Genomic DNA, 27,151 nt, shown 5'->3' on the forward strand with positions numbered 1-27,151 from the left:
TTAAAAATAATAATATTTATAATCAATGTATAATAAAGTAAGTCATATATACCTACAAATGCGTAGGAATTACTCCTGTTCTAAACCATTCTCAGGGCAAGTAAATCCAAAGAAACTTCAGGCTGCTAAGATGATCTATTCGTAATTTTCCCAAAGCTTGATGTTTCTGATTAAATTTTATATCTTTTTTTTTTCTTTTTCATCATCATATGTGCTGAATTTTACAGACATAGATTATAAGATCGGACTTATTAATGCACTAGAGAAGACTCAAACACAGGATTGGATACGCAGTTTTGAGAAGATATTAGGAATGTGATCACCGTTGTGTCTTGAAGTTTCCTCGAATTTACTCAGTGTGAAGATGTTATCAGTCGTATAGGATAACGAAATATATACATATACAGGATGTTTCAAAACAACACCGACAACGTTTGGGAGGTGATTCCTGACACCAGGATAAGACAAAACGTACAGACCAACCCGGGTGCGCAAATGCTTCCTTTCGGAGTTATAGGCTGCCGAAAACATGAAAAAAAAAAAAGAATTTTAAAGGTTCATAGCTCCAAAACTATGAGAGCTACCGCAGTTGGGCCAGGACTTTACTTAGGAACTAATATGTGCTCTATCCAAAAATACATTTCAGAATTCTGCAGTACTTCCGCAACAATTTTTATAGAGGTAGTTGGTGAGTACTTCAAATTATATGCCCGTAACCAAACTACCTGTAGAAAAATTGTTGTGTAAGTACTTTAGGATTGTGAAACATGTATTTTTGGATAGAGCACATATTAGTTCCTAAGTAAAATATTGACCCGACTACGGAAGATCCTATAGTTTTGGAGTTACGGACCTTTAAAGCTCATTTTTTTCATGTTTTTGCCAGCCTATAACTCCGAAAGAAAGCATTTGTGCACCCAGATTGGTCAATACTTTTGTCTTATCTTGGTGTCAGGAATCACCTCCCAAACGTTGTCGGTGTTGTTTTGAAATACCTGTATATATAGGAGAGGCGTAATTGCTATGTATTTATAGATAAATATGATCTTTATTATACCGGGTGCATCACAAAACATATACACATTTTGAATTATCGTAAAAAAAGAAATATTTTCTAACCTACGAGGTTAAACTTAATGGAAAAGTACGGCTATAATTTTGAAAAATAAGTGTACTTTGGTCAAACTGAATGTTCCAAATAGTGGTTAAAGTAAATGTTCAAAGTAGTGGCCTTTACCATCGATATATTTCTGAGTACGAGTCGCGACTGTTTCCTTACTTCATACCAAAATATTCAATGATTTGTTTGAGTTGAAAATCGCAAATTGTTGTTAACATTAATGTTTTATCTTTATGATAGTGCCAACAGAGCGTCGACTGTTACGTGATTAAGCTCATCAGAAAACATTATCTGACGCCCCAAAAATATATATTTAATCATTTTAAGCGAAAGAATTAAATTAATTATATTGGACGAAGGTGGTTGATTGCGTTCTATTATAAATTCTATGCATTAAATTTTATTTTTCTCTTAAGTAGCATTGCAGAGACAGATAAGGGCTTGGCTATTTATTATGAACTCTACAAAATCAACCATATAAAACTACAAGATATACTGTCAATTTATGTACCACAATCCATATTCATCAAACTCCTACGAATTCATATTCAATCGTATTATCTTTTTAAAATTAGATTAATGGTTCTGCAACACACAAGGACTGATATTCTTCATATTAAACAACTTGTTCATAATGTGTTTAATATCAAAAATTATTTTGCAGTACACAGCTTAAACAACTAAATATTCTTCTCATGTTTCTGCACGATATATGTATAATAATGATGGCACTGTCTGCCCAACAGGTCAAAATGACAAATAACTTCCCAATGAATTGAAGTAAAATGCAACAGAAAACAACAAGTAAGAAGAGAGAAAGGGGGAAATAAAGAAAGAATAGAAGGCATTTCTTGGAAGGAAATTTATAGAAGGGTGAAGGAGGAATAACTGATTTGCTTAATAATGATTACGATTATTATCTTTACCCCTAACTTAATATTATTCAGAAACACTTCTAAAGTTGGACACTTATATTAGTCTAGGCGCTAGCCCATGTTACGTGTGCATTAAATGTTCCATCATTTTGACTGCTGGGTGTTATTATCCACTTAAAAGAGAGTTAATTTCTTTTGGTCACGTGATCTGGTTCATGGTCGTTTAGTCGCCATATTGGATTCAAGATGGCGCATCATGACCTTCTTTAAACACTTATAACTCGGCCATTTATGGACCGAGTTTGATTATTGTTTTTCCTTTGGAAAGAGAAAATTATCCTCTACAATTTTGTTTTCTCGCACTTTTTGCGAAATCTGCGCCGTTTTCCCGAAAAATGGAAAGTGTAGAATTGATGATAAAATTTTATTCTATTTTCGTAATTTTCTCGAAAATGGCTAATAAAATTCAACATTTTAATAAGACACAAAAAAGAAGCAGAACTTAATAAGCTTTAAAACGGTACAAAACATGCGCGATTTAGTTTAAAACTAGGCTATTTATTAAAGGAAAACTAATAGTATGTATGATTTTAATTGTTGTAACAAAAATAGCTTTTCCGCCGTTTTTATCTTCTAGCAATATATCTGTACTGCAGGCGGTAGCCCATCTCACGTGCGAAATTTTGTTCATTAAGTCTTGTTGTGGCGTTTGTTAAACACTTATACGAATATAAAAACGGTCACATGATCCAGATCATAGTCCTTTGGTTACCATATTTAAAAATTGACGCCAAATTACTAGACTTTTTGTCTAAGTATTTCTCCGTACTCAGTGATCGTAATTTACAGCCTGGTTGCTCACTTTACTCCTTTGTAAAGTATATCTCATAGTTCTAAATTATAGTTTAATTTTTAAAAAAAGGAATAATGACGTATTTTCAGATACAAGTTTAAAGAAAAGGTGATTCAAAGAGCAAAAAATATTTTTACAACTGGAAGAAATGTGTACCTCTAAAAATATACGTCGTAGTGGATAATACTGATACAAATTAATAACATAGTGTCAAAAATTAAAATAAATATTACAAGTCTTTCAGAGTAGAGATAGAAACTTAAACAATATTATTTACGAGGGTTCCTGCATTGGTCCAAAATAGTACTTTTACATTTACAAAAGTCATGGCACAATATTTCCAATTTTCTATATGGACATACAGTTTCTCTGAAGTACATCTGGCAATTACATTGCTTAGGAAAATCTTCAGGCTCCGATGGGTTATCTGTCACCTGCAAAATTAAAATACCGTCTTCCTTTATGGATTGAGTTTCTCAGACGGCTCCAAAGCACGAAACCATTTATGGCATTGCAAGTAGCTTCTTTTTATGTGAAAACTGATAGATCTTGAAGTAGGGGCCAAACCTTGGAAGTTTCGATTTTTTTTCGATGGAACTGGTGGAAACGTAATTTATCCATTGTACCTAAGCTTGAGCCAAGTGCACGAACCAAAACTTCTTATGTTCCTTTTTCATGTTCTCATTTAGTGGCCCTTTGACAAAATCTAACAAGAGGTCTTTCGCACGTGATACTGCTGCTTTGAAAGCTGCTACTTGTAGTGTCGCAGCCAGTTAAAGGATGAATAGCTGGTAAAACTGTTAAAACAACAAGCGGTACTCTGCTTTCGAATGAGTAAAGTGGAATGTACCGCGATGACTTTTCTACTCCAAAGGAAATCCAAAGTTCTTGCAGTCCTAAACTTTTCCACTTCTGTGGGTAGTGATAGAGAACATCAAGAAGAAACATCGGTATCAGTAGAACAAATAATCACGTTGCTTACCTTTGAAGTCAATGTTATGTGAGAAATGTGGGCTAGGATCCTCTTATCTGCTTCTTTATGATCAGATTCCAAACTAAGTTCATTTTCATCCATCCCATTCTTTATAGAAACACATCTTGGGTGATTATGTTTTACTATACCACCAAGATAAATCGGAACAGATGTAGTAACGGTATATTTTCCCCTGGGTATCCAATCAACAAAGTATGGCTGCAACAATTCTTTGTTTCTAGATGAAGCCCAGCGTCAGTATCTACAGGAAGCGGTGTGCTGTCATTTGAGGCTCCATATTCTACAGGTTGTTTCCGTGATCGCTTGGACCTTTCAAGCGCTTTTAAAATGTTCTTTTTATAAACGTCAAAAACAATGTTTATGTACTCACTTGCCTAAGAAGCTTGGTAAATAGCTTTCCAAATGCTTCTTACAAATTCTTCATATGTCTTCAAGTTTAAAGATTTTGTTGGAACCTTCTGTGCAACCACCATAAGGTCTATAACTGTTGCTTTATCAGATGATTGAGGAATTTCGGAATTTGGCGGTGTTTGCAGCTTTTTTTCTGGTTCATGAACCAGCTGTGATTTTCCCATTTTTGCCAGAAATCTATTTGTTGTCAAAATTAAAGATGTAGAAATTAATTCAAAAATTACGAAACTTTCAAGAGATGACCCCTACTTCAAGATCTATCGGTCTTCACATAAAAAGAAGCTAATTGCAATGCTATAAACGGATTCATGCTTTAGAACCGTCTGAGAAACTCAATCCGTTGGACTACGCGTACATAAAGGAAAACGGTATTTTAATTTTGCAGGTGACAGATGACCCATTGGAGCTTGAAGATTTTCCTAAGCAATGTAATTGCCAGATATACTTCAGAGAAACTGTATGTCCATATAGAAAATTGGAAATATTGTGCCATGACTTTTGTAAATGTAAAAGTACTATTTTGGACCAATGCAGGAACCCTCGTAAATAATATTGTTTAAGTTTCTATCTCTACTCTGAAAGATTTGTAATATTTATTTTAATTTTTACACTATGTTATTAATTTGTATCAGTATTATCCACTACGACGTATATTTTTAGAAGTACATACTTCTAGTTGTAAAAATATTTTTTGCTTTTTGAATTCACTTTTCTTTAAACTTGTATCTGAAAATACGTCATTATTCCTTTTTTAAAAAAATTAAACTATAATTTAGAACTAAGATTTACTTTACAAAGGAGTAAAGTGAGCAACCAGGCTGTAAATTACGACCATTGGGTACAGAGAAATACTTAGACAAAAAGTCTAGTAATTTGGCGTCAATTTTTAAATACGGTAACGAAACGACTATGATCTGGATCATGTTCCGTTTTTATATTCGTATAAGTGTTTAACAAACGCCACAACAAGACTTAAGGAACATAAAACTTCGCACGTGAGATGGGCTAACGCCTGCAGTATAGATATATTGCTAGAAGATAAAAACGGCGGAAAAGCTATTTTTGTTAAAACAATTAAAATCATACATACTATTAGTTTTCCTTTAATATATGATCTAGTTTTAAACTAAATCGCGCATGTTTTGTACCGTTTTAAAGCTTATTAAGTTCTGCTTCTTTTTTGTGTTTTATTAAAATGTTGAATTATTAGCCATTTTCGAGAAAATTACGAAAATAGAATAAAATTTTATCATCAATTCTACACTTTCTCCATTTTTTCGGGAAAACGGCGCAGATTTCGCGAAAAGTGCGAGAATACAAAATTGTAGAGGATAATTTTCTCTTTCCGAAAGAAAAACGATAATCAAACTCGGTCCATAAATGGCCGAGTTATAAGCGTTTAAAGAAGATCATGATCCGCCATCTTGAATCCAATATGGCGACTAAACGACCATGAACCAGATCACGTGACCAAAAGAAATTAACTCTCTTTTAAGTGGTTAATAACACCCAACAGTCAAAATGGGGACACATATAATGCACACGTGACACAGACTGGCGCCCGCACTATATGTTGGATACTCTTTTTTGATATCGACCATTCTAGCTTTTAATCTAACATTTGAATTAAGCACAAAAAAAAAAAAAAAAATCCAAGTAGGCCCCTTTCATTTTCTGGAATTTATAAGCTATAACCTTAGATGATACCTTGATAATGTGCCCGAGTTAAGCAATAATATATTGCCGAACCAGTAACTGGAGTCAGTAATAGTCAGCCAGATTTTAGTTTTCTACTCTACTTTACATACTACTTTCTGAACCTGATGAAAACCGTGTGCATGTTGCTATATGATCTCGAGACTTGCAAATTCCTATAAGTTTTACATTTTCAAAGAAACCATAGTTATCAACGTAGAGATGTTTTATTGTGTTATATATGATCATAATTTGATTTACATATAAAGTTCCTAATATTGCATATAATGATCCTACATTTTATAAGTAGGAAAGAAATACTCTGAAAATTTTCATAATTATTCAATGTTACTTCTCCAAGAACCGTGGAGGATATACAATATATAGACTTCGGTAGTATTTAAATTTTGCGCTTTCCGTTAAAATCATCTTCGTGCTGCATATTTCAACTTATCTGAAACTCCATATTTTAAGGCTTTACATTTGTCAATATCAGGTAATTGCCTTTTCTGAACTGTTTGTTAACAGCATTTGTCAAATATTTCAACCTTCGCTAAGTTCCCCTCAGAAAAAATATTGTTAGTCAAACTAGAAGAATTTTTTATAAATTAGACAGTATTGAATAAACCAAATTGAGAGATGCGAAGTTTCCGTCTCAAGAATTTTCAAATAAGTAAGATAAAAATAGTTTTAAAAAAGTTACCTTGTGAATTTAACAATATATGAATTTATTACTGCTTTTAATTTCAGATCTTGGGCATGATTTTCTCATGTGCGCTCTTCAAGATGATAGAGTAGAGTAGCGTAGAAACAGTTATCATGAACCAGAGTGTAAATATTATAATACAGAGGAAGATGAAGAAGACAACAAGAAATCAAGTCCTTGTGATAGGTGGTACATTCTTGTTATATATGTGTGTGTTAACGTGTGTCTTCAAATGAATAGGATGGATTTTGAAAGTGGTATTAAATATTCAATTTTATGAATATGTTAATAGTAAGAAGAAAATAGTTTCTGCCTTGAAAAGAAGAAAAAGCCGAATATATTCTTATGTTTGATTTGTCTTCGATAATTTTGAGCTTGGAATTGATAAAAAAATGTTCAGATTACAGTTTCATTCTCATTTTCTCTCTCTCCCTCTCTCTCTTTTTTTTTTTTAATAATTAAGATCACCAATAAAGTTTATAGTTGTTCATAGTAACTTACATCAATGTTGTTATACTGTATTATTCTTAAATTTTTTCCAACTTTTCGAAGAATTAGGTAGACTTTGTTTTGTGTAAATAAATTATGTTATACTATTTTTATATAATTTTTATTACAAAATATCACGGTCTGTTGTAGAATAATTACGTTTACAATAAATAATTAGGTAGTTAATTTAGTATAAGTGTATTCGGCCAGTTCTGAGGCCAATTGACATCCGTATTTACATCCCATATTATTATTTAACATTGTTATATTTGTATTTTATACATAAAATTATGCGTGTTATATACTGCATTTTATACCCTTTTCGAAAATCTCTAAAATAATTTGTCATTCATTATCACTTTAAAAATGATTTGATAACCATTATATATCAGTGTTAAAAGAAATTACATGAAATGTTTTTTCTCTAAGATTATTTAATTAAAACTAGTCTTTAAAAGTTTCTTGCATTTGTCATTATACCGTATTTCATTATGGTAATAATTTGTCATTATTATTAATTTAAAAAAGATCTCTTACGCTTTAAGCGATTTAGTCTGACTACAGAAAATACTGCTTTATTTTATACCGAATTTATCTTCATAAATCTGACTTAAATAAAATTTTCACTACTTCATATTAATATTCATTCACTAGTTCTTATTCATTTTGTACGAAAGATAAGTAAAACTTGAAAGGAATTTTATTCAGGTTTACTGTATCATAGATTGCTTTTTTCTTAAAGTTTGATAACAACAAAATCTCTCCTTTTGTTTTCCTAAAAGTTATTTTATTTAATTAACTTTCGTCTCAAGAATCACATGTGTCCATTGCTTTTACATTATCTTCAGTTAAGAAAATTAATATTTAGAAAAAAAGATAATTTTAGTTGAAATCTTGTAGTATACATGGTCAATATTAAAAAATGCTTCATTTAAATTTTTTGCTCCTAATTGGGTCCGTGGATTTAACAAAAGCAACTGAGTTGTATTTGTAGAAGTATACCTATATGTTATAAAAAATATTGCGTTATAGATGCTATGTCTGATAGTAGTCACGTTACATATCAATGTAATAAAATTAAGGTTAACTGTTGTCATACTGTTTGAGATATGAACAACAGTTATACAGTACATTGGACATAGTGTTACGTAACAATCATGCCTTTAAGAAAATGCTAGTGTTAGCTATTTTACATATAGCCAATATCTGGTAATATAAACGGGCAAAAGTAAGATACTATATGAAGATGAATTATAGTCTGGAAAACAATAATAATTTTACCATTTGTAACTGTAGCGAATATTTTGCTTGCTTCTATGAAACGAATATTGCATAACACACTGTCACTGAGATTAATATGAGTAATAAATTATATTTGAATATCTAAATTTATCGATCTTTATTAAGTACTATAAATTATATATATTTTAACTAGAGAACGAAAAAATTATTGGTTTTACTTTTTTCTGTGAAGACTAAGTAACGTGTAAAATATGAAATAACCAATAAAATTTGTTACACTATAGTGTACTCAACTTCATATGACTTGCATGACTAATCAATGTTGAATATAAATACATCCAGTATGTCATATTGACAGCTTGTCCATAAAGTACATCCATTAATATCTCGTGTTATTTTTAGTAGAATTTACACATACATCATTAAGAACCGGTAATAATTTGCACTGGAAAGCTAAAAGTGTAAAGATTGACGTATATTCCTTAGTAAGATACATTGTTAAAATGTTGAAAGTAACTGTAATAGTATCTCCATGTTGATTTAAATCTACAATTTTGATACATAAGATGTAATGGAAGTTTACGGGTATAATGCCATAAATTTGAGATCATAACTTGTTTGTATTTTAAATCTGATATCACTGTGAAGAAGTTTAAATTGTTAAATAATTACGGTTTCAGTAGTAGAGTTAAACCAAACGTAGAAAAAAAAACAATATTCAAATTTAGTTTTCATTGCAAATCTCACAGAAGTATCTTTGACTCTTGCGTTGTTCAAGAGAATGATTTCTCTTATAGAAAAATTCATTGTTGAATTTCTATAATTGTGAAACTTCTGATGAACTTATAACTCAAGGAGCGGCTTTTTCTTCCACATACATACACATATAGTTTGTAACAGTGATGCCAGAGGTGTTATATCTCACATTATCTTTTCTTTTTAATTTTTTTTTTAAAAAAAGTAAAAACGATGTATACCATTTTCTTTCTTTCACAAGCGGAGACATTCACAATCTATTTTTAGTTTAAACTCATTTGATTTTGTATTAACGTGCAAAAACTGAAAGAAAGTATTGAGGTCAAAATATGTATTTAAACTTGAGAAACACAGTTTACGCTTAATATCTGCTCTCAGGCAGTTTCTGTCTTCAATTGTTTGTAAATGATTGAACACTATTTTTCGAGAAAGCTCTCTGATAATACACAAAGTATGCATTTTTTTTTTTTTTTTTTTTTTTTTTTTTTTGTAAATATTGTATGTAAATCAAAATGTATATTGAAGCCAATTGCATTTATCATCTTCGTTGCATTATTATTTTTTCCAGTGGTCATAATTTCAGTTTTCAGAAGAGAATAATAACTACTGTAATGCGGTATTCACTATTGACATCTAAAATTCTGTTTGTGGGACCAGATTTATTTATTTCGGTCACTTAACAATTATCTCATTTTTGTCATGTATAGAAACTAATAATATGGTATAGTTATGTATATACAATATTGAATGTAATGTATCAACTCTGTAAAAAAAAAAAAAAAAAAAAAAAAAAAAAAGTTAAATTACTTTATAAACATTACTGTTCAATATTAAATGTGTGACAAGATACATTTGATAATATATTTTTAGTGAACGTGTGTAATAAAATATACAAAATGTAAAATAAAATTTGAAAAAGTTAGTTTATTTACTTCATAATTTATTGATAATATTGGGCCTGTGGATAAGATATTTTTAACCATTCCATTCAATCATGAAATCCCAAAACAAAGAAGTCACTGATTCCATAATACTAACAAATAATATGGTCTCCACCATTATTCACGATTATCATTAATCGTTCAGAGAGCACTTTGATCCCTTTGTGGTAAAAATCTACAGATTTCTGAGCGAAGAATACATCAAATCACGTGTTCAGTGTTGCGTTGTCGTCGAAGGATGTGTTATGATTTAAATAATGCATAGGATAGGTTATAGTTTAAAGGTGCGCAGTATGGAGAATATGTCTATCTGGTGAGGCTTCCATTCCCAACTTTTAAAGAACTGTTTTCGTCATGTTGAAGCATTGTGTCTTTAGTAGCCGACCAGAAGAATCACTAGATAGCGTGTTTTTAGTATTTTCCCGCAATAGTCGTCTGCAATCAATGAAGTTCTTCACAATACAGTAAAAAATCAAGCTGTTAGTACTAAAATTATAATTTAATCATATCATCAAATAAAATAATGCAGCATTTATCAACGGATTCCTGGGGTGGAGCTGAAAGTAAACGAATACCTTATTTATTCTAGCAGATGAACAACAATGTTTTTTTTTTTTTTTTTCACACGAGGTTTTTCCTTTCTGTTTCGACAGGCATTTTTCCCATTAGATATGCTGACGTAGAGATACCGTTTCCATCACCCGTGACAATTATGGACGAAAAGAACTGATGATGTTAGCAAGCGCGAGTTATAATGTGCGAGCAAGGAGGTTGTTGTTATCACTGAGCATAAGGGGAAACTCACACATCAAGTTTCTGCACCTTTTCCATGGAGTGCAAATGTTTATCGACTGCTGTATTGTCAAAATTCATCTTTATGGCCAATTCCTGTGTCATTTGCTGTGGATCCACATAGATCGAATCGTTCGAACGGTTCTCGCCAAGTTCGACTTCTGTCCTTGCTGTGAGGTGTCGTTCATATTGAACTGTTCCTTTTTGAAACGAGCAACCTTTGTATAGTCCTCTCACCGATGACTTTATCCCCATACATTTCATAAATGTACTGACAGCTTCCAAGGTTGGCACAAGTAACATAATGAACCGGAAATGATCATTTTTCTCTACTTGACACTCCATGTTCAACTACTTATAAGTGCTATAACAGAAGAAGATTAATATCCCTTGTTGTTGAATTTGGTTAAATTTAATAACAGACGCATTAGAAGGGAGGGTACCTGACTAAGTAGTATGGTATACCTTTAATGCTAAGAATCCTTACTTTCATATAAGATGATGTACGTGCCACTTTCCACTAAGTCTCAGCTATGAAAAGTGTTTTATTCTACGCACTACTGGATTTCAAAATAAATATATATATCTCCGAACTTTGCTGTGTCTTGATTTCATTATATATTGTGATGTATTATCATTTAAAAAAAAAAAATCAAATTTCATAGCAAACTGTTAACGACAGTAATTAACAATACAGATCCGGACTAACTCGATGGTCTATGGAACCCGAAAGTTCAATGCTTCATTTATTAAAACTCTCCATTGACTTGTGTTCTTAGCTAACTGGGTCCAGGATCTACTTTGTATTGCTATGATATTTCTGTGAGATCCATCTTAATATCGTCCTCCTATCTTCACCTAGGTCTTTCTAATCGTCTTTTTCCATTGAGTTTCTAGTTAAAATTTTGAAAGTGTTTCCTTCTTCCTTTCATTCTGGCTACATGACCTGCCCACCTAAGCCTCCTAGACTTAATGACGTTCTCAATGTTACGTAAACGGTACAAATTTTTCAGTCCCTCATTATGAAGTTTCCGCCATTTCCGTCCCTCTTGGTTCTGAATATTCGCCTCGGAATTTTATTTTCAACCACTTTCAGTCTGTCTTTCCTCAAAACGTAAGCGGCCACGTGTCGCAACCATACAGTCAATCGTTTTATATATTTTAAGCTTCAAATACTTTGACAGAATCCGCAAAGACAAAAAAATTTAGACAATAATAACACGAATCCCTGCTTTCAGTAAATATTTAATTTCTTCGTATCTCTTAACGTTAATCATAGATATTTAAAGTGTCCACTTTGTCAAAAGCATAATGTAGAATACAAATTCTATGTTATTAATTTTCGGTGGTAGTTCTAACGATTTCTGGATTAAACATTGCATTTCGACGCTTCTCAGCTGTTCACGAACACGGAGCTTGAACGACGGATTTCAATACTTTGTACTTTGCTGCGATTTTGGCTCGATCTCCTTAGCAAAGCGCTGGAGACATCTTCAACCTGAAACATAATTGGTAAGGAATAGGCTTCCTGTCTATGCGATAGGGGCCTTAACCTAACATTCCAACATAATGTGCTATGGTATCAAATTAAAAATAAGTTTTGAGTTTTCCCAATAGTTTGAAAGTAGTCCGGTAACAGAACGAATCATGTGCGGACCAAACTCTGTCTGAAATGTTATAAGCCTATTGTGTGATTTTGAGCTTGGACATACAGTGAAGCTGCGAGAAGACGAGTTGTAGTTCCGCAGGAATACCATTAGCGTGGGTTGTGATGTTATCTGTAATGGATAGTTGTCTACCAGTGGCTTGTGGTGGTTCTAAAACATACTGAACTATAAACTTTACAATATATATAGGTAGGTAGGTACAGGAACAGTAGGAACAGAGTGGTAGGTAACTTAACCGAAAAACTTTGGGAGGTGGTTCCTTATACGAGATGAAAGAAAAAAGTTCTAATAAACATGGGTCGAAAAACGTTTCCTTTCAGAGTTATAAACTAACGAAAATTCGAAATATCACGTTTCAAAACACCCTGGCTTAGAAACTATAGGGCCTATCCTAAGTTGTTTAAGGAATTACACAGAAACTGGTATACGCTCTATCTAAATATCCATGTTTCAGAATTCACCGGTACCAGTGAAACGAACGCATCATTAGTACTTAAAGGAGTATTCCTATACTTCAACTTCCTTCCTTTTTACAGTTCCTTTCACCGATAACGGAAGATGGTAAAACATGGATATTTAGATAGAGCACATACTAGTTCCTGTGTAATTCCTTAAACCGCTTGGGATAGGTCCTATACTTTCTAAGTTAAAGAGTTTTGAAAAGTGATTTTTCGAATTTTCAATGGATCATAACTCTGAAAAGAGACGTTTTTCGGTCCATGTTATTAGAACTTTTTTCTTTCATTTTACATAAGGAATCGCCTCCCAAAGTTTTTCGTGGAGTTACTTATCACCTGTATATATATATATATATATATATATATATATATATATATATAGCGAAGCAGGATTTACTTTCTATCTCCCCAAGAAAGTAGTAGAAAAAAATGAAATTAAATCTTTAAGCTTCACGTCCCACGGTTATGCCGGCTAAGCTAAAGGAGACGGGAGCTGATTATGACAAAACCAAGGTAACTTGTTTTGTAGTCTAAATTTTGCTTTAATTTTTGCTGTTCTTAAGAGCACCATTATGGTATAATTAAAGTTCGTATGTCATTTTGAATGAAAAATTATGCTTCTCCCCCACCCTCCCTTCAAGAAAACTATAGGCGAAACCTGCAGCACCCTAAAACTCGTCTGTAAGCACCCCTGTCCATACGTTTTTCTTGGGACGCAAGCATTAAAACCGCTGCAAGATGAAGCACGATAACAGGCATTCCTCCTAGTGTACCTGTGATGCATCTGAGAACGCCTGGAGGCCATTTGGACGCCCTACCTGACAGACCTGCGACTTCTAGTGCAACCAGAATTACTGTGACTCTCAAGTGAGCTAACGAACACTAAACTTGTTCCTTTCGAACATTATCTTTCACACCTCCCCACCACCTAGAACGTCTTCAATGGTGTCAAGAAAAGCTGCAGTGATAACTGTAATGAAAAGCAGTGTTCAGCGGTTTCTAATCAGCAGTATGATTGTGTTCTTTCATTCTTGTAATGATCAAGCACAATATAGTTTTTCTTTTATTTAGTTTTATTTTTGCGAGTGTTTCTATTAGTCACTTCCAGTCATTCACTATTGTCTAAAGAGTATAATCGTAAGACATTTAACTTCAAGATATCTCTAAATTTCATTTCGCAAGAAAATCGAACGTGTGTGTTGTAAATTAAATTCATATGACGTCAAATCTCTAAATGTGATTGTTGTGTACTAATCCTACAGTTAAATATGTGATTCAAATATACTGAAAGCTATCGATTTGTATTCAGGGTTATGTATAGTTTACGTAATTGTAATTGAAAAAGAGAACTCGTCATAAATGACGTCAGATTGAATGATAGAGAAAAAATGATTGGTTCTATCCCTGAAAGTTTAACATAACTGAAGTGGTTTGAATGTTTTGTGAAATGAAATTAAAAGAAATTTTGAAGTTCAACGTTCAATTGTGAAACTTTTTAGCGGTGATGAAAGGAAAAAACGAAAGGTAATACTACATAGCGAATTAAAGAAATAAAAAAGTAGATAAATATGAAAGCTGCAAGAAAATCAACTTTTGTTTGTCCGCCACAGTTACCATATGTCACGATCTAAGATCGAACTACTATTTCACACTCCATTAATGAGCACTCTAAGATTCAGTCACAGTGCATCCTTTTCTCCTTTTTCAACTTGATGATATTGTACTTCAGCTTCGCTATTTAAGTAAGTTAAGTAACAAAAACTTTTGAGCTTCACAGTAAATCATCAATTGATTGAAGAAAGGGATATATAACTGCTTACAGAAATTATACTCGTACAAGGTCTGGCTAAAAAATATGGGACTGGCAACCCTGTCAGTAGTATACGTGGAGCAGTGGGGAACACATGAGCGTATAGCAATCTTGAACCTTCGAGAAAAGAATGATATACATGAGTTGCAGCTCACAGTCGGGTTTAATCTGTGAGCAGCGGTTGGAAAGAGTTGTGCAATCGTGTTGCCGGCTAATGTGAAAATTGAACAGCGCATTAACTTGAAATTCCTTGTGAAATTAAAGAAATCACCGAGTGCGTGTGTAAAACTGTTGCAGAATGTGTATGATGATAAGATGTCACGTAGAACGCGAGTGTTTGAGTGGCACAAACGCTTCAGCGAGGGACTCGAGAACGTTGATAATAAAATACTGGATAGTCCTGTCCCAGCAACAACAGAGGAAAATGTAGCAAGAAGAGTGACTGACATTGTCTGGAAAGATCGCAGGCTCAGCATTCGAATAATAGGAGACATGGTGGGCATCAACAAAGAGTATGTCCGCGCAATTTTGCACGATTATTCGAACATGCTCAAAGTTCGCGCTAAAATGGAACAACTGTTCATTTCATTCCTGACCTGCTTAAAATTGCAAGCGGGGAACTGCAGCAAGAGATCAGGATGTATATTCAGAAAAAGTCCCAAGCCAAGTGTCCCAAGTCGTAGTGTCTTCTGTGCTTACTAGATGGCAAAGCAAATTAAAGTGGCGTGCAAAACGTTAACTTGTGTCATCTGGCAACAGATCGTCTTACAAATTCAATACGACTACGGACGACAGAGTTAGTACACAGCCACTTGAGCGATAAAGAATTTTCATTTATTTATTTATGTATTATATTTTAAAGTTTTTCGTCCTACATTTTTCTTTTTTCTCTTTTTATAATTTAACGTCCAAAAATTATGTACTAAGGTTAAAAGAAAAGGTTGATGACGATATGGATGATAATTGTGGAATGATAAAAGTGGGGAAAACTCCGAGAAAACTCACATACTGGGTATTAGTCCATTACGAAGCCTATTCGGCAGGAGATGGGATTGAACCATGGACCACATGCACCAGAGGTAAGCGCTGTATCATTGAAACCACCATCTCCTTACACACCCATACTGGAAGCAGGATTCCATCCAGCGTCAGAGAGGTCTTAAGATAACCAGACTGATACCTTAGATTAGCATTTCTCAAACTATGGTCCGCAGAAAACAAGTTGTGCTCAAGATATGTCATTGTGGTCCTCTTAGATTCATCATTAGTCAAAAGAAAAAAAATCTATTGAATTGCTTATCACAGCCTTTAGTTGAGACTCTCAACCAATAAAGTTAAAAGAATTTTAATTCATACAATTTTAAAAGTATAATTATACAAATATATTCTCAAAACATTATATATATATATATATATATATATATAAAAATTTATAAACATTATATATATATATATATATATATATATATATATATATATATATATATATATATATATATATATATATATATAAATTTGATTTTGAAACAGTAGTGTCGGTAAACATTCCAACAAAAGTGATTCCCAAAAATGTTTGAGAAATCCTTAGACGGCTCGAACGTATCAGCTGAAGGGTTTAGTGAACAACGCGTGTATAAAACCCATTGTGAAAGTCGCTTTCCGTTGTGAGTGCAACTAACATGTAAGCCTATATTACAAGGTTGACAATTGGTCGGATTGGAGTTTAGCGTCCCTTTCATCATCGAGGTTATACGAGACGTGACACCTACAGTTTAAGGTGGAAGCTCAACTACCGTAATGAGTTCAAATTTCAGGGTTTTCCTACCGGGAATCGAATCTGGGACTTTGAGCATATGTATAAATCAGTGGGGATATACATATAATAGTCAATAGTGTAGTAATATGTAGTATTAATAAAAATCGTGATCCTACTTGTATCGATAGAAAATCTTGTCCTCCCCGCAAACAAAATTTAAAATGATTCTGTGGTCATTCAGTATCACCTTGAAACATAAGTTAACTAGTCGCCATGGAGAGAAATATTGCAACAAATGACATAAGCACTCATAACTCAATTTATTATTTACTTTGACACTCACACACACACACAAAGAATCATACGGCGAACTCATCCGACCGGGATCAATCTTGGCATGGTGGTAAACTTTGACTTGTTGTATACTCATGTGAAATATGTTGTCACGCTTTCGGTTCGCCACTTATGGGCGGTCAAGTTTCAAGTCATATTTTCGTAAACAAAAAGGTCATACGATCGGGACCAAATTTCGGGACCCCCCCCCTTCCAGACCAGAAATGAAAAAAATAAGGAAGGATGCAAGGAAATGAAATGAGAAAAAGAAGGATCAGAGTTAAAAATTAAAAACTACAGGAAGCTTTTGGTTACTCTTTCTTATGAGGAGATTTGTATTACTTCCAATACATGGTGGCGAGGTGAGCGAGATATCCTGGAAGAGTCAGGGAATTTGAAATTTCTAGAAAAGTTACGGAATTTTCAGAATTTCTGCTACTAATCAGGGAGATTTCAAGCTTCCGAAAGCATAGTGCCGTAGTATAACAGCGTGGACATTTTTTATCATAATTTTTCGTCATCGCATTCTTGTAGTGTCAAACATATTATTTCAAAAACAATTTTCTAGTACTCCTTTAACCTGTCATTTGGAACAGACAGTAGTTGACGGAATAATAAAAACAAAAATTTGTGTGGAAAGAAAGTTCTATTAACATCTGATTCAACAGAGAAAGAAACACAAATATTGTAAAATAATTTACAAGACATTATTGAGTATGTACTTTTTATAATAGTGAATATGTACTTTTTGTAATAGTTGAGATCATAATGAAAGGAAAATTGTTATATTTAAATGAACAGACGAAGGACGTATATTTTGTAAAATCTTTTTCAATATATTTTTTATTTTACTCGAGATTTCTTCATGGTTTGTTATTAAAATACTTACCAACATATCCTCATTTTATTGTAATAATAAAACAATACAAGTTGATAGTAAAGTAGTAGGTCAAGCTTCTGGGCCTTCAGAATTTCATGTCACGCCCCCACCTTTCCACCCCTCCGTTACGGAATCCTGGATAAACGAACCAATATATGTTGCCAGTAAAATAGTTTAGAATGATCGAGCCCCTGGTGTGATAACCACAGTATTTCATGTGACGGACCCCCCTTCACGAAATCCTGGCTACGTGCCTGCATGATGTTAGGTTTTAACCTGCTATATAAGCGTATAAAACATTGTGTTGTACAGACTTTCGGTGGTCCCGAGTTATGCTGGACGGTCAAATTTTGAGTCATATTTTTGGGAACATAAACGTCATGCACCCAATTCACCTGGTGGTGATCAAACTTGGCATGATGCTAGACCTTGACCTGCTATGTAAGAATGTAAAAAATGATGTGCAGTCAAACTTTTGGGTTGCATTTTCGAAAACAGAAAACGTCAACCGAACTCCTCCGATTTGAATCAAATTTACAAGCGTGTGAAGTATTTTGGAGTGCAGGCTTTTAGTTCGTAAGTAATACGTAATCAGTTCATTGGGCGTAATAAAGACGCAATAAATACTGTTTAAATAGCAATGAAAGGCTAGACTTGAACAGAAAAAAAATCCGGTGACGATTTTTATTTTATGACTATGCGTATTTCACATGTCTCAAAACTCATGATGATGTAAAGCAAATTATAGTCAAATACTTCAAGAATATCTTATTATAATTAGTATGATTACATTAAGATTTGTATACATTACACAGAATTGTACATATTATCTACATTTTATATGTGTATATATGGAAGCTAAATATTGTATACGAAGAGCTCGAGCAGATGTACGATATGGTGGCAAAGTATAAATTTTAAGATATTGGAACTTTCCAGTACTAGATTACTAAATTGTTTACAACAAATACAATTGTCACACAAATATAACTCTTACAAAATCAAACTTTATCTGGTACAGTGTTGGGTGTATTTTTTTTTTTTTTTTAATTTACGTAATTTACAAAAAGCTTCTTGTCAAGAATATTACAATGTGTTTCTTCCCTTTCGAATCCTTTACTTTAATTTAGCTAAATACATTTATTATTGTGATGTATTCTTTGTTCATGCTTACATGATTAATGCTTAATGCTCAATAGCAACACCAGTCTTGCAGTTCCCAATTTGCAGTATAACCTTTGCATTTAGACAACTAAGATGTAAAGATAATGAGAATCATTTTGTATTTTCTTTTTTATATGTTTAAACAAATCTTAGATATAAATGCGAAAAGTGTGTCTATATCTATAGTGGCCTGAGTTGAAGTGGGACTTTGATAAATCATTTCATCCTCCAGTAAGATGAGAAGGTATCTGAGGTATTAATATTTATTCATGAATTTGTTCAGGTTTTTCCTCTTGCTTTGTCTAGTAATAATAACATATCGAAACTTGAAATGTCTTATGTGAGTGTGTATATGACGTACCGGTATTCTCGCTCAAAACTTATTTTCTGTATATAGGCTAGTTCTTATAGTTTGGTGAGCGTAAATTGATTCATGAGTGTCTGCTGTCTATTAATTAACTATTATCATTGAATGAACTCAGTGGAGTACGCAAGGGGGTTTCGGGGTTTTACCATCCCTTGAGTAAAATATTATGGAAAGATAAATACTCACTATATTAAGATATACAAAATTCACCCGTGTCCTAAAAGGATGAGATTGAGTATTTGAACCTCCCTCAATGAAATTCTGCATGCGCCACTGAGTAAACTGATTCTTGTTTCCAAGAGTTTTCATATCTTGCAGATATCTTATTGTTCCACAATTATGTCCGAACATACTTCACTCTCAGATTTCTGTGTACTGTAAGAGACGATTTGCAAAGTTTCTAAGTGTATTTAATAGCATTTTGTGAATGCTAGTTGACTTGAATTTGTTATATTTTCTTATTGTATTTTTCCCTCACTAAAACTAAATATACGCATAGACAACCACGATTTCTACTGCTGGTGTTCAGGTTCTGCATCAAAGATTGAACTTACGGTTGACCAATTATAATTACTTGTTATTCCATTGCTGCTATTACTATCATATGGTTATTGTTGTTTCTGTCTTGTTTCCAATTTATTTTATTATGGTCAATATTTCAGCTGAGTATTTATTTCAATCATCGTGCCTTCAAAGTTTATCAACGTTGTTTTGTTATTCCACCAGTTTCTTCTCTTCTCTTTTTTTTTCCTTCTTGAATATGCGTTCAGTAGCAACTCAGTGACTTTCTTTTCTTTCTTTTTTTGTGTGTGATTAGTGCAGAGCTTAAGCTTCAAATTAAGCCGTGGGTCCTATAGCAGTACAAGAAAGGTTTTCCCCCCCTTTTACTTCCTTTTCCATATGAACGGGCTAAGCATGATGCATTTCCTAAAGTATTTATTGTTCATGTTTCAAATGGTTAAGTCTGCATCATTGGCTTATAAATATTATAATGAAAGAGGGAATTAAAATGTTTGTTTCTTTCTGAAAGAAGGAAATTTAAGGAACAAATAATTCAAAGATAAGAAAGAGAGGGAAACATATTTACATGGAAATAAAGTGAAACATACACTGGCCTATGCTTTCTTTACCTAGCAGACGTATTGTTTGGAACCGAAAATGTGAGTTTTAGATTATTGCACTTAGGTTAGAAGGTGGTAGTGACGAAATCCCTTGACTCGTCCATTTCTTCCAATATAAAAATGCTAGAAAACTTTTTTTTGGACTATAACCTAAATTATTTTATTAAAAGCTACTGTTTGACTTTATCTTTATATTTTGTGGTTAATTTGTTCAGTTAAATCATATTTAATCTTTCCATGTGCACATAAACGGAATAATAGCATCTTAAGTTACTGTGCATGTTACAGGAAATGTATACGAACATAAGAATGGATTTTAAGTAACAAGAAATAATAAATTATATCAGGAAAAAGGAAGTTCTTACTTGTGTTATTTTAGTTAATTACTATGTTCCCAAATTGTTGAAAAGTAAATCAATACTTTGTATTAGTGAGCTCAAGATATTATTTTTTAGTTTTATTTATAGTAATAATGTTAAAAAGAAGAGACATAATAAAGGTAAATGGGAAGTTGTTTAGTATTTAGCTAACAGATCAATAGGCAAGGAGGGTCTAAAGTAGGCGGTGCCCAACCTAAATTATTTTTACTCCCTCTAAAACAGAACGCTGTAGAAAACTTTTAAACTGGCTCAAAACTAGAAAATTTTATTTACAGAATTAAGTTAACTCATTTCTGCGTAAAATGATATTGCTTTTGCTAGATGCACCAAATATCTCCTATTGGCATATATCCATTTCTAGAATTTCAGATCAAAGTGGCCTATGGCAAACATCCAAAGCGTGGACCAAATGAATTCGAAAGAAAAATTCGTCGAGCTTTTCCCGGGCCTAAAATATGTGTACAGAAGCTGCTCTAACTATTCCGTCTTCCACGGCCACGCCTGAAAGCTGCATTTTGCGTCTGAGGGCTCTCCTATGAAAACATTCTGCGTGAACTATCAACCAGTTTGTCATTGTGTTTGCGAAATGCTCAAATAAACTTCTCTGGATGTAAATATTTTACGTAAGAAATTTTTTAGAAAATGTTATTTTTATTTATTTATTTATTATTTTATATCACGATTGCTTTCTCAGTTTTTATTGACACAAATATCTAATACGATCGTCAAAATTGACAAAGACATTTAAATTTATTGTGGTAAGGATCACGTAATTCCCGAATATTTTAAGTAAAAATGTTAGAAGTTTCTTTTTTCACACAAATTAATACTTTGTATTTTTCTGTAATACAAAAATACATAATTGAATTTGAAATTACTGACGAATCTCGTAGTTTAGATTTGTAAAATATACCGTAATATTTTTCAGTAGCTATATTAATCTACTGTTAAACGAGGTACATTTCTGTTACAGCTTCCATAGAAAATAAATAGTTTTGTGTTTTTCTTGATATTTTTGTCAGTACCCATGGAAATGCACCAGAAGACGGAAATTTTCAACTGGTCGGAAAAAAAGAGAGATTTTTTTTTTTTTTAATTATTAGGAATATGTTTTGGAGGTGATTTTAGAGCTCTCCCTAAATCATCTTGGGCCATCTCAAATATGTCAGTAGGCTAAATTTTCTTTGATACAGCTGAAAAATTCATACTTGAAATACAGAACATGTTTTAATAGAAACTCACTGTTACAACAAGCTGCGTACTATTGGTTGTGGTCCAAGCATCTCTGAAAAACACATCAGCACTATGCAAGCTATATTATGTCCCAGGATAGTAAAAGATCGTGCCCTTTTACCACCACGTACTGGCTACGTTTTTCAGATTCAGAGAGATTTAAATAGTTGGACAGCAATACATTTCCAATTGAAAAAGACGTTTAAACTTCTATAGCACATGCAATCAAGGTATTATACAAAAAGGATTACTAACAAGAAGGTATCAACAGCAGTAACGGGAAAAAATCATTAGGAACTTCGTACATGGGCTCTTCGAAAAAACAACAAAACATTCGACGTACGGCCATGAAGAATTCTGTACACAGAATGAAAAGAAGCAAATTTCAACTGATGTAATTTGGCCAGCACAGATAAAAGAAATAGAATTACTAGCCATTTAATGCGCTGTGACCGGATGCTTGAGGAAAAAAATGAAAATAGAACTGGATATGGAAGACAAAGAACAGAGTATTTGAACATCAGAAAAGCATGGCTATATCAACTTAAATAACTAGCATTGAATACAGATGGAATTTTATTCTTTTATATGGCCTACCAATGTTCACTTGACGAGAGAATAGGAATTTCATTTCCCCACATATAACCTATACTTGAGAATTATGTTGAGTGAAAAATAAAAATTTGTCGAATCTTTTGTTCGACTGTATCTATTTACCTCATTATTTTAAGATTTTTTATTAGTAATGTAAAAATAAAATAAGAAAGTAGACACGAGAAACTAAGAAAACATTTTATTTGCAGTGTTGACATAAGAAAGTTTATATTATTGAATATTAATACTCTATCTAAATAATTCATTATGATCTTGATGAGGTTGATAACGCACACAATTATGCTATAACAATGAATATAATTCCAGTGATGTTCAATATGCTCGATGTGACTTAGTTTACTGCAACTAATCGAACACGCGCGGAGCCTGACAAGGAGACATTGTCCAAACACGAAGTTGTGTGTGCAATTAGGAGTGAAATGTTGAAAACTTTCAAACCAATTACGTTGGACATCTACTTAAATTTACTGACAAATACCATACCCCCCCCCCCCCACACACACACACAGTGGTTGCAATATGTGATTTAGTAATAACGTGGGCAATGTATATTTACAAACATATTTTTCGTTATTGTCATGATGGTTTCTTGTGTTTTAAGCACATAAGGCTACATAAGCGTGTACAGACTTCTAACTTAAAGAGCCGCGTTTTTAGAACGAAAGGTGTTTAATCTGTTTTAAACTGTATTATTAATATTTTGTAAATACCAAAACATTAAAGGGACTGTTTCTCCTCTTGAACTTCATGAGTACACCTACCAACTGATATAAACCACTTTCATTGTGTCATATCTTGTAGCCAAATTTGACAAGAACTTTAGCCTATACAATAGATGTTATATTTTCTTTTTTCGTTCTTTTTTTTTTTTCTTTTTGCAATATAGATTTATTTAATTTTAAATTGTATAGAAACTAAATGAGTGTTTTGTTTGCTTTATCAGAGCTTACATAATAAAGCACATCCTAATACTTGTTACACCTATAAAAGTCAAAAACTTTCTAGATGCTAAAGTAATTTATACGTTACATTCGAATTTATACATTACATTACATCAAGATTCCGTACTGATTGAAGATGAGTCATGTGACGCACTTCAATACATTTTTCTTGATTGACTCTTCCTTATCTAATAAAGTGCTTCATCTGATAGCTAACTGGCTTTGCGTATTTCATCTTGGAAGTTTCTGACACGTGCAGAATTATTTCTTACTATTCTTCCCCCCCCCCCCAGTCTTCGGCTCGTCTGCAAATTGTCTGCAAGCTAACAATAGTTCTTGGCATCAGGTAGCCTGACTATTAGAAGCGTGACTGACAGACTGTGGCATCTCGGTTTCAAAATAAGGATTTTCTGCCTTTTAGATCCATTTACTTGCTTCATTCTATACTAAAACAGCACATCACATTTTTTTATTCAAGGTTCACACCTTATTTGAAAAAGTATATTCCTAGGTACAGTTCGAAACTTACTGCAAATAAAAATTCCATTCTTTATAATTATTCCTCATTCTATGACGACGTGAAGAAAAAATCATAACCATAAAATGCATACTATAACGATAGAATTATGCTGTTTTACACTGCAAAGTATATCACAAACAGTAATAGCAATAAACATAAGGAGATATCTCTGTGTGTATAGGTTGGTATGGTGAAAGGAAGAGAAGCCTATAGGGTCCCAGTGAATTATTTATATACTATATACACTGGGGCAGAGATTTTCCAATTAAAACATTTATAAACAAGAATGATCTAGCAGGGGCACGGGGGCTCAGTGGTAGAGCGTTCACCTCCAGTGCTTGGGGTACCTGGTTCGATCCCAGCTCGCGCCGTGTGGATTTTGTGGTGGGCAAACACCGTGCTCGTGGGTTTTCTCGGGGATCTCCCGTTTTCTTCCACTTTATTCATTCCACCATTTCACTCATCTCTCATCATCATCGTCTCATTTAGCCTAACCGGCACAACCGTGGGACGTAAAACTTAAAGATTTCATTTTTTATATCTAAATAAGTAACCATGGAATTTTACGTTTTGGCTACTACAACTACCAACTGGAGGATTAATAAAAATGCTTCTCCAATTATTTATACCTTGTTTGATTCTTTCATTATCAAAATGTAAAACCAATTTGTCTGGTGTCTACTATCACACCTCACCCTTCAGTTGAATCCATATAAAGAGTACGCCTATTGCTTCCTTGAAAAAGTAGTCAATTTAAAAGACGTCCAAATAGAGGGAACAGTTTTCTTAACAGCGCAATTTATGTTGGAATACATTTTATTACATGATATTAGTAGAGAATGCAACTTTATTTTTTCTACAAATACGCATATATTACATTTACAAATGGTGATGCAGTGTATCGTACTCTTCTGATATTGAACAGTGTGTATATCGAAACATTAAAAAAAGTCATTTTTCTTCAATTTAATAAGTTGATCTATTATCTCTCATTTTAAGCATAATGATAGTTCATTAGATTTCCACTTACTCATGTTTCAAATGCATGAAAAGTCAACGATACACCACTAACACAACAAAAGGAGTGCGTGTATTTTGCATTTCCTCTTCTTCCACATGCGTAAGAAAATACAATAGCTCAATTCATGCTAGAAATATTAGTCTTCAGATAAAACAACTTGGGAGAGAAGAAAAGACTAGAATTAAAAGAGAAGTTTTTCACAACCGTATAGACTTAACGATTACAATTAAATGTGATGTCGAGTTTCATGAAGATTTTTAAAAAAAACTTTGGACAGAGCACAAATATATGCCTTTAGCAGTAGCGAAAATTAAGAATTAACAATTACAATTAAATGTGATGTCGAATCTGAAGATTTCTAATAACATTGGAAAGAGCACAAATACATGCCTTTAGCAGTAGCGAAAATCAATCATGCACTTTAAAAGACGTTAAGTTATGGTATTTTTATATAGTTTAGCAGAGTCGAGTTGACCCATGAAAATTACGTAAGGAGTATTTTTGTTATTGAAATTACTCTTAAGATTTCAAGTTCTGCCAACATTTTAAAAGCAAAAGATGTGACGTAAAAATGTAATAATCATGTGTTAACATACAAAACAGTGATACTCGGAAGAGAACAATCTTATTAAAATGCATATGAACCAGTTTAACAATAGTCTACTTAACAATTTATGATAATTTATATATATTCAGATAAATTCAACCAATTAATTAACAATTGAGTATTTGATATAAATATTTTCTTTTACCATACAAAGTCATTACTGGTCGACAAACTAATAAACAAATTTATCATATGTAGTAATCTATCTGCTGCCTGCTGCGTGCGTCAAAGAATAACATATTTCTATCATATCCATAAATTTTCTAAACATATTACTTCTCCATGTTCTTTTCAATAGCTTCCAGGACAATATCAGCAACTGATACTAACTTTCCATTTTCATCTCTGTCTGTTAAGAAAAATAGAATAAAAATTAAGGTTAGATATTAATACTGGTTAAAGTAACATTGATTTCATTGTAAGATTGCCTACTATATACAAAATTATCAAGTTTGTATTTGAATAAAATTTCATTACTTTTTTTCTCTTTGTCACAAGCTAAATTTTATTAGCAACACAACAGGCACAGAGTAAGAAAAAATATATTCATAGTATTTACTTGCACGAAAACTATTGTGCACAAGGAACACACAAGCGAACACTCATTCTTATTCTCTAATACAAAAATGATTCTGGTGCCTTTCCTCATATTGTTTCCTTAATTCATTAGAGAACAAAACAAAATAAAGCATAGTTTGGTTTATCAGAGAGAATGTAATTCTCCACAACTTTATGAAACTCAAGTTCAAATTTGTTCATTTTCTGGAAGTCACTGACCAGAACGTACCTATGAAATGCACTTTTGCTAGTAAGGACAAGCTAGTTCTAAACAGTAATAGCAGACCATCATTGCGCTCCCAATACCGTAATACACCAATTTTGATTTGGGAAGAATTTCTTCCTTAAGTCTGTAACGGAGGAACTTTTCATTATCCACCACGTATAGATCTGTCATGTCCCTGACTGACAATTGGCAACTGTTCACAAAACAATTATTTATCAATAGTTAACTATAACAAACAGTTGAAATTATGTTTTCCCACAGTATCACGCATCTTCCACTCACAACAATGTAGCCTAGGTTTTAGCTATTTTTCTTACAGATATGGCTCCTTTCTTAACTTAGAACGAGCAAACTTATCACTGATGCAAATAGAAGCAATTTTCATAGTAATGCCACTCTCAGTGAGGCCTTTCGCATTTTTAATTCTTTTCAATCCAGAGAAATATGTCTGTTGTGCAATCGGCGACAGGCAACGTCAAATAAATTCTCATTGCCACTTCTAATTTGTTAAAGTACGTTCTAAATGCTTATCTTTTGTACATAAAGAACTTCCAATATACAAGACAACTTTTGTTTTCAGTTTCACGTAGGCTTGGAAAATGTAAATATTAGCCTACCAA

At 32.8% G+C, this 27,151-nt stretch overlaps 2 protein-coding genes across 4 annotated transcripts in view; one reads left to right on the plus strand and one right to left on the minus strand.

Annotated features, from left to right (window-relative positions):
• The window catches only part of Tsp74F (Tetraspanin 74F), a gene marked incomplete in the record, with an annotated part of 101,852 nt that extends 92,252 nt beyond the window's left edge, over window positions 1-9,600 (plus strand). The window contains 1 exon segment of the mRNA XM_081751607.1: window positions 6,699-9,600. Coding sequence (XP_081607733.1) covers window positions 6,699-6,746 — 48 coding nt within the window.
• Window positions 9,601-24,948: 15,348 nt separating this feature from the next.
• The window catches only part of LOC145680697 (stimulator of interferon genes protein homolog), a 95,038-nt gene continuing 92,835 nt past the window's right edge, over window positions 24,949-27,151 (minus strand). For all 3 annotated transcript variants that reach the window (XM_081751611.1, XM_081751612.1, XM_081751610.1), the window contains exon 7: window positions 24,949-26,096. In XM_081751611.1, coding sequence (XP_081607737.1) covers window positions 26,020-26,096 — 77 coding nt within the window. In that variant the 3' untranslated portion in view covers window positions 24,949-26,019. The remainder of the gene's footprint in view (window positions 26,097-27,151) is intronic.

This window comes from Thermobia domestica, chromosome 3 (genome assembly GCF_964235325.1).
Source record: "Thermobia domestica chromosome 3, izTheDome1.hap1.1, whole genome shotgun sequence".
Taxonomy (NCBI): domain Eukaryota; kingdom Metazoa; phylum Arthropoda; class Insecta; order Zygentoma; family Lepismatidae; genus Thermobia; species Thermobia domestica.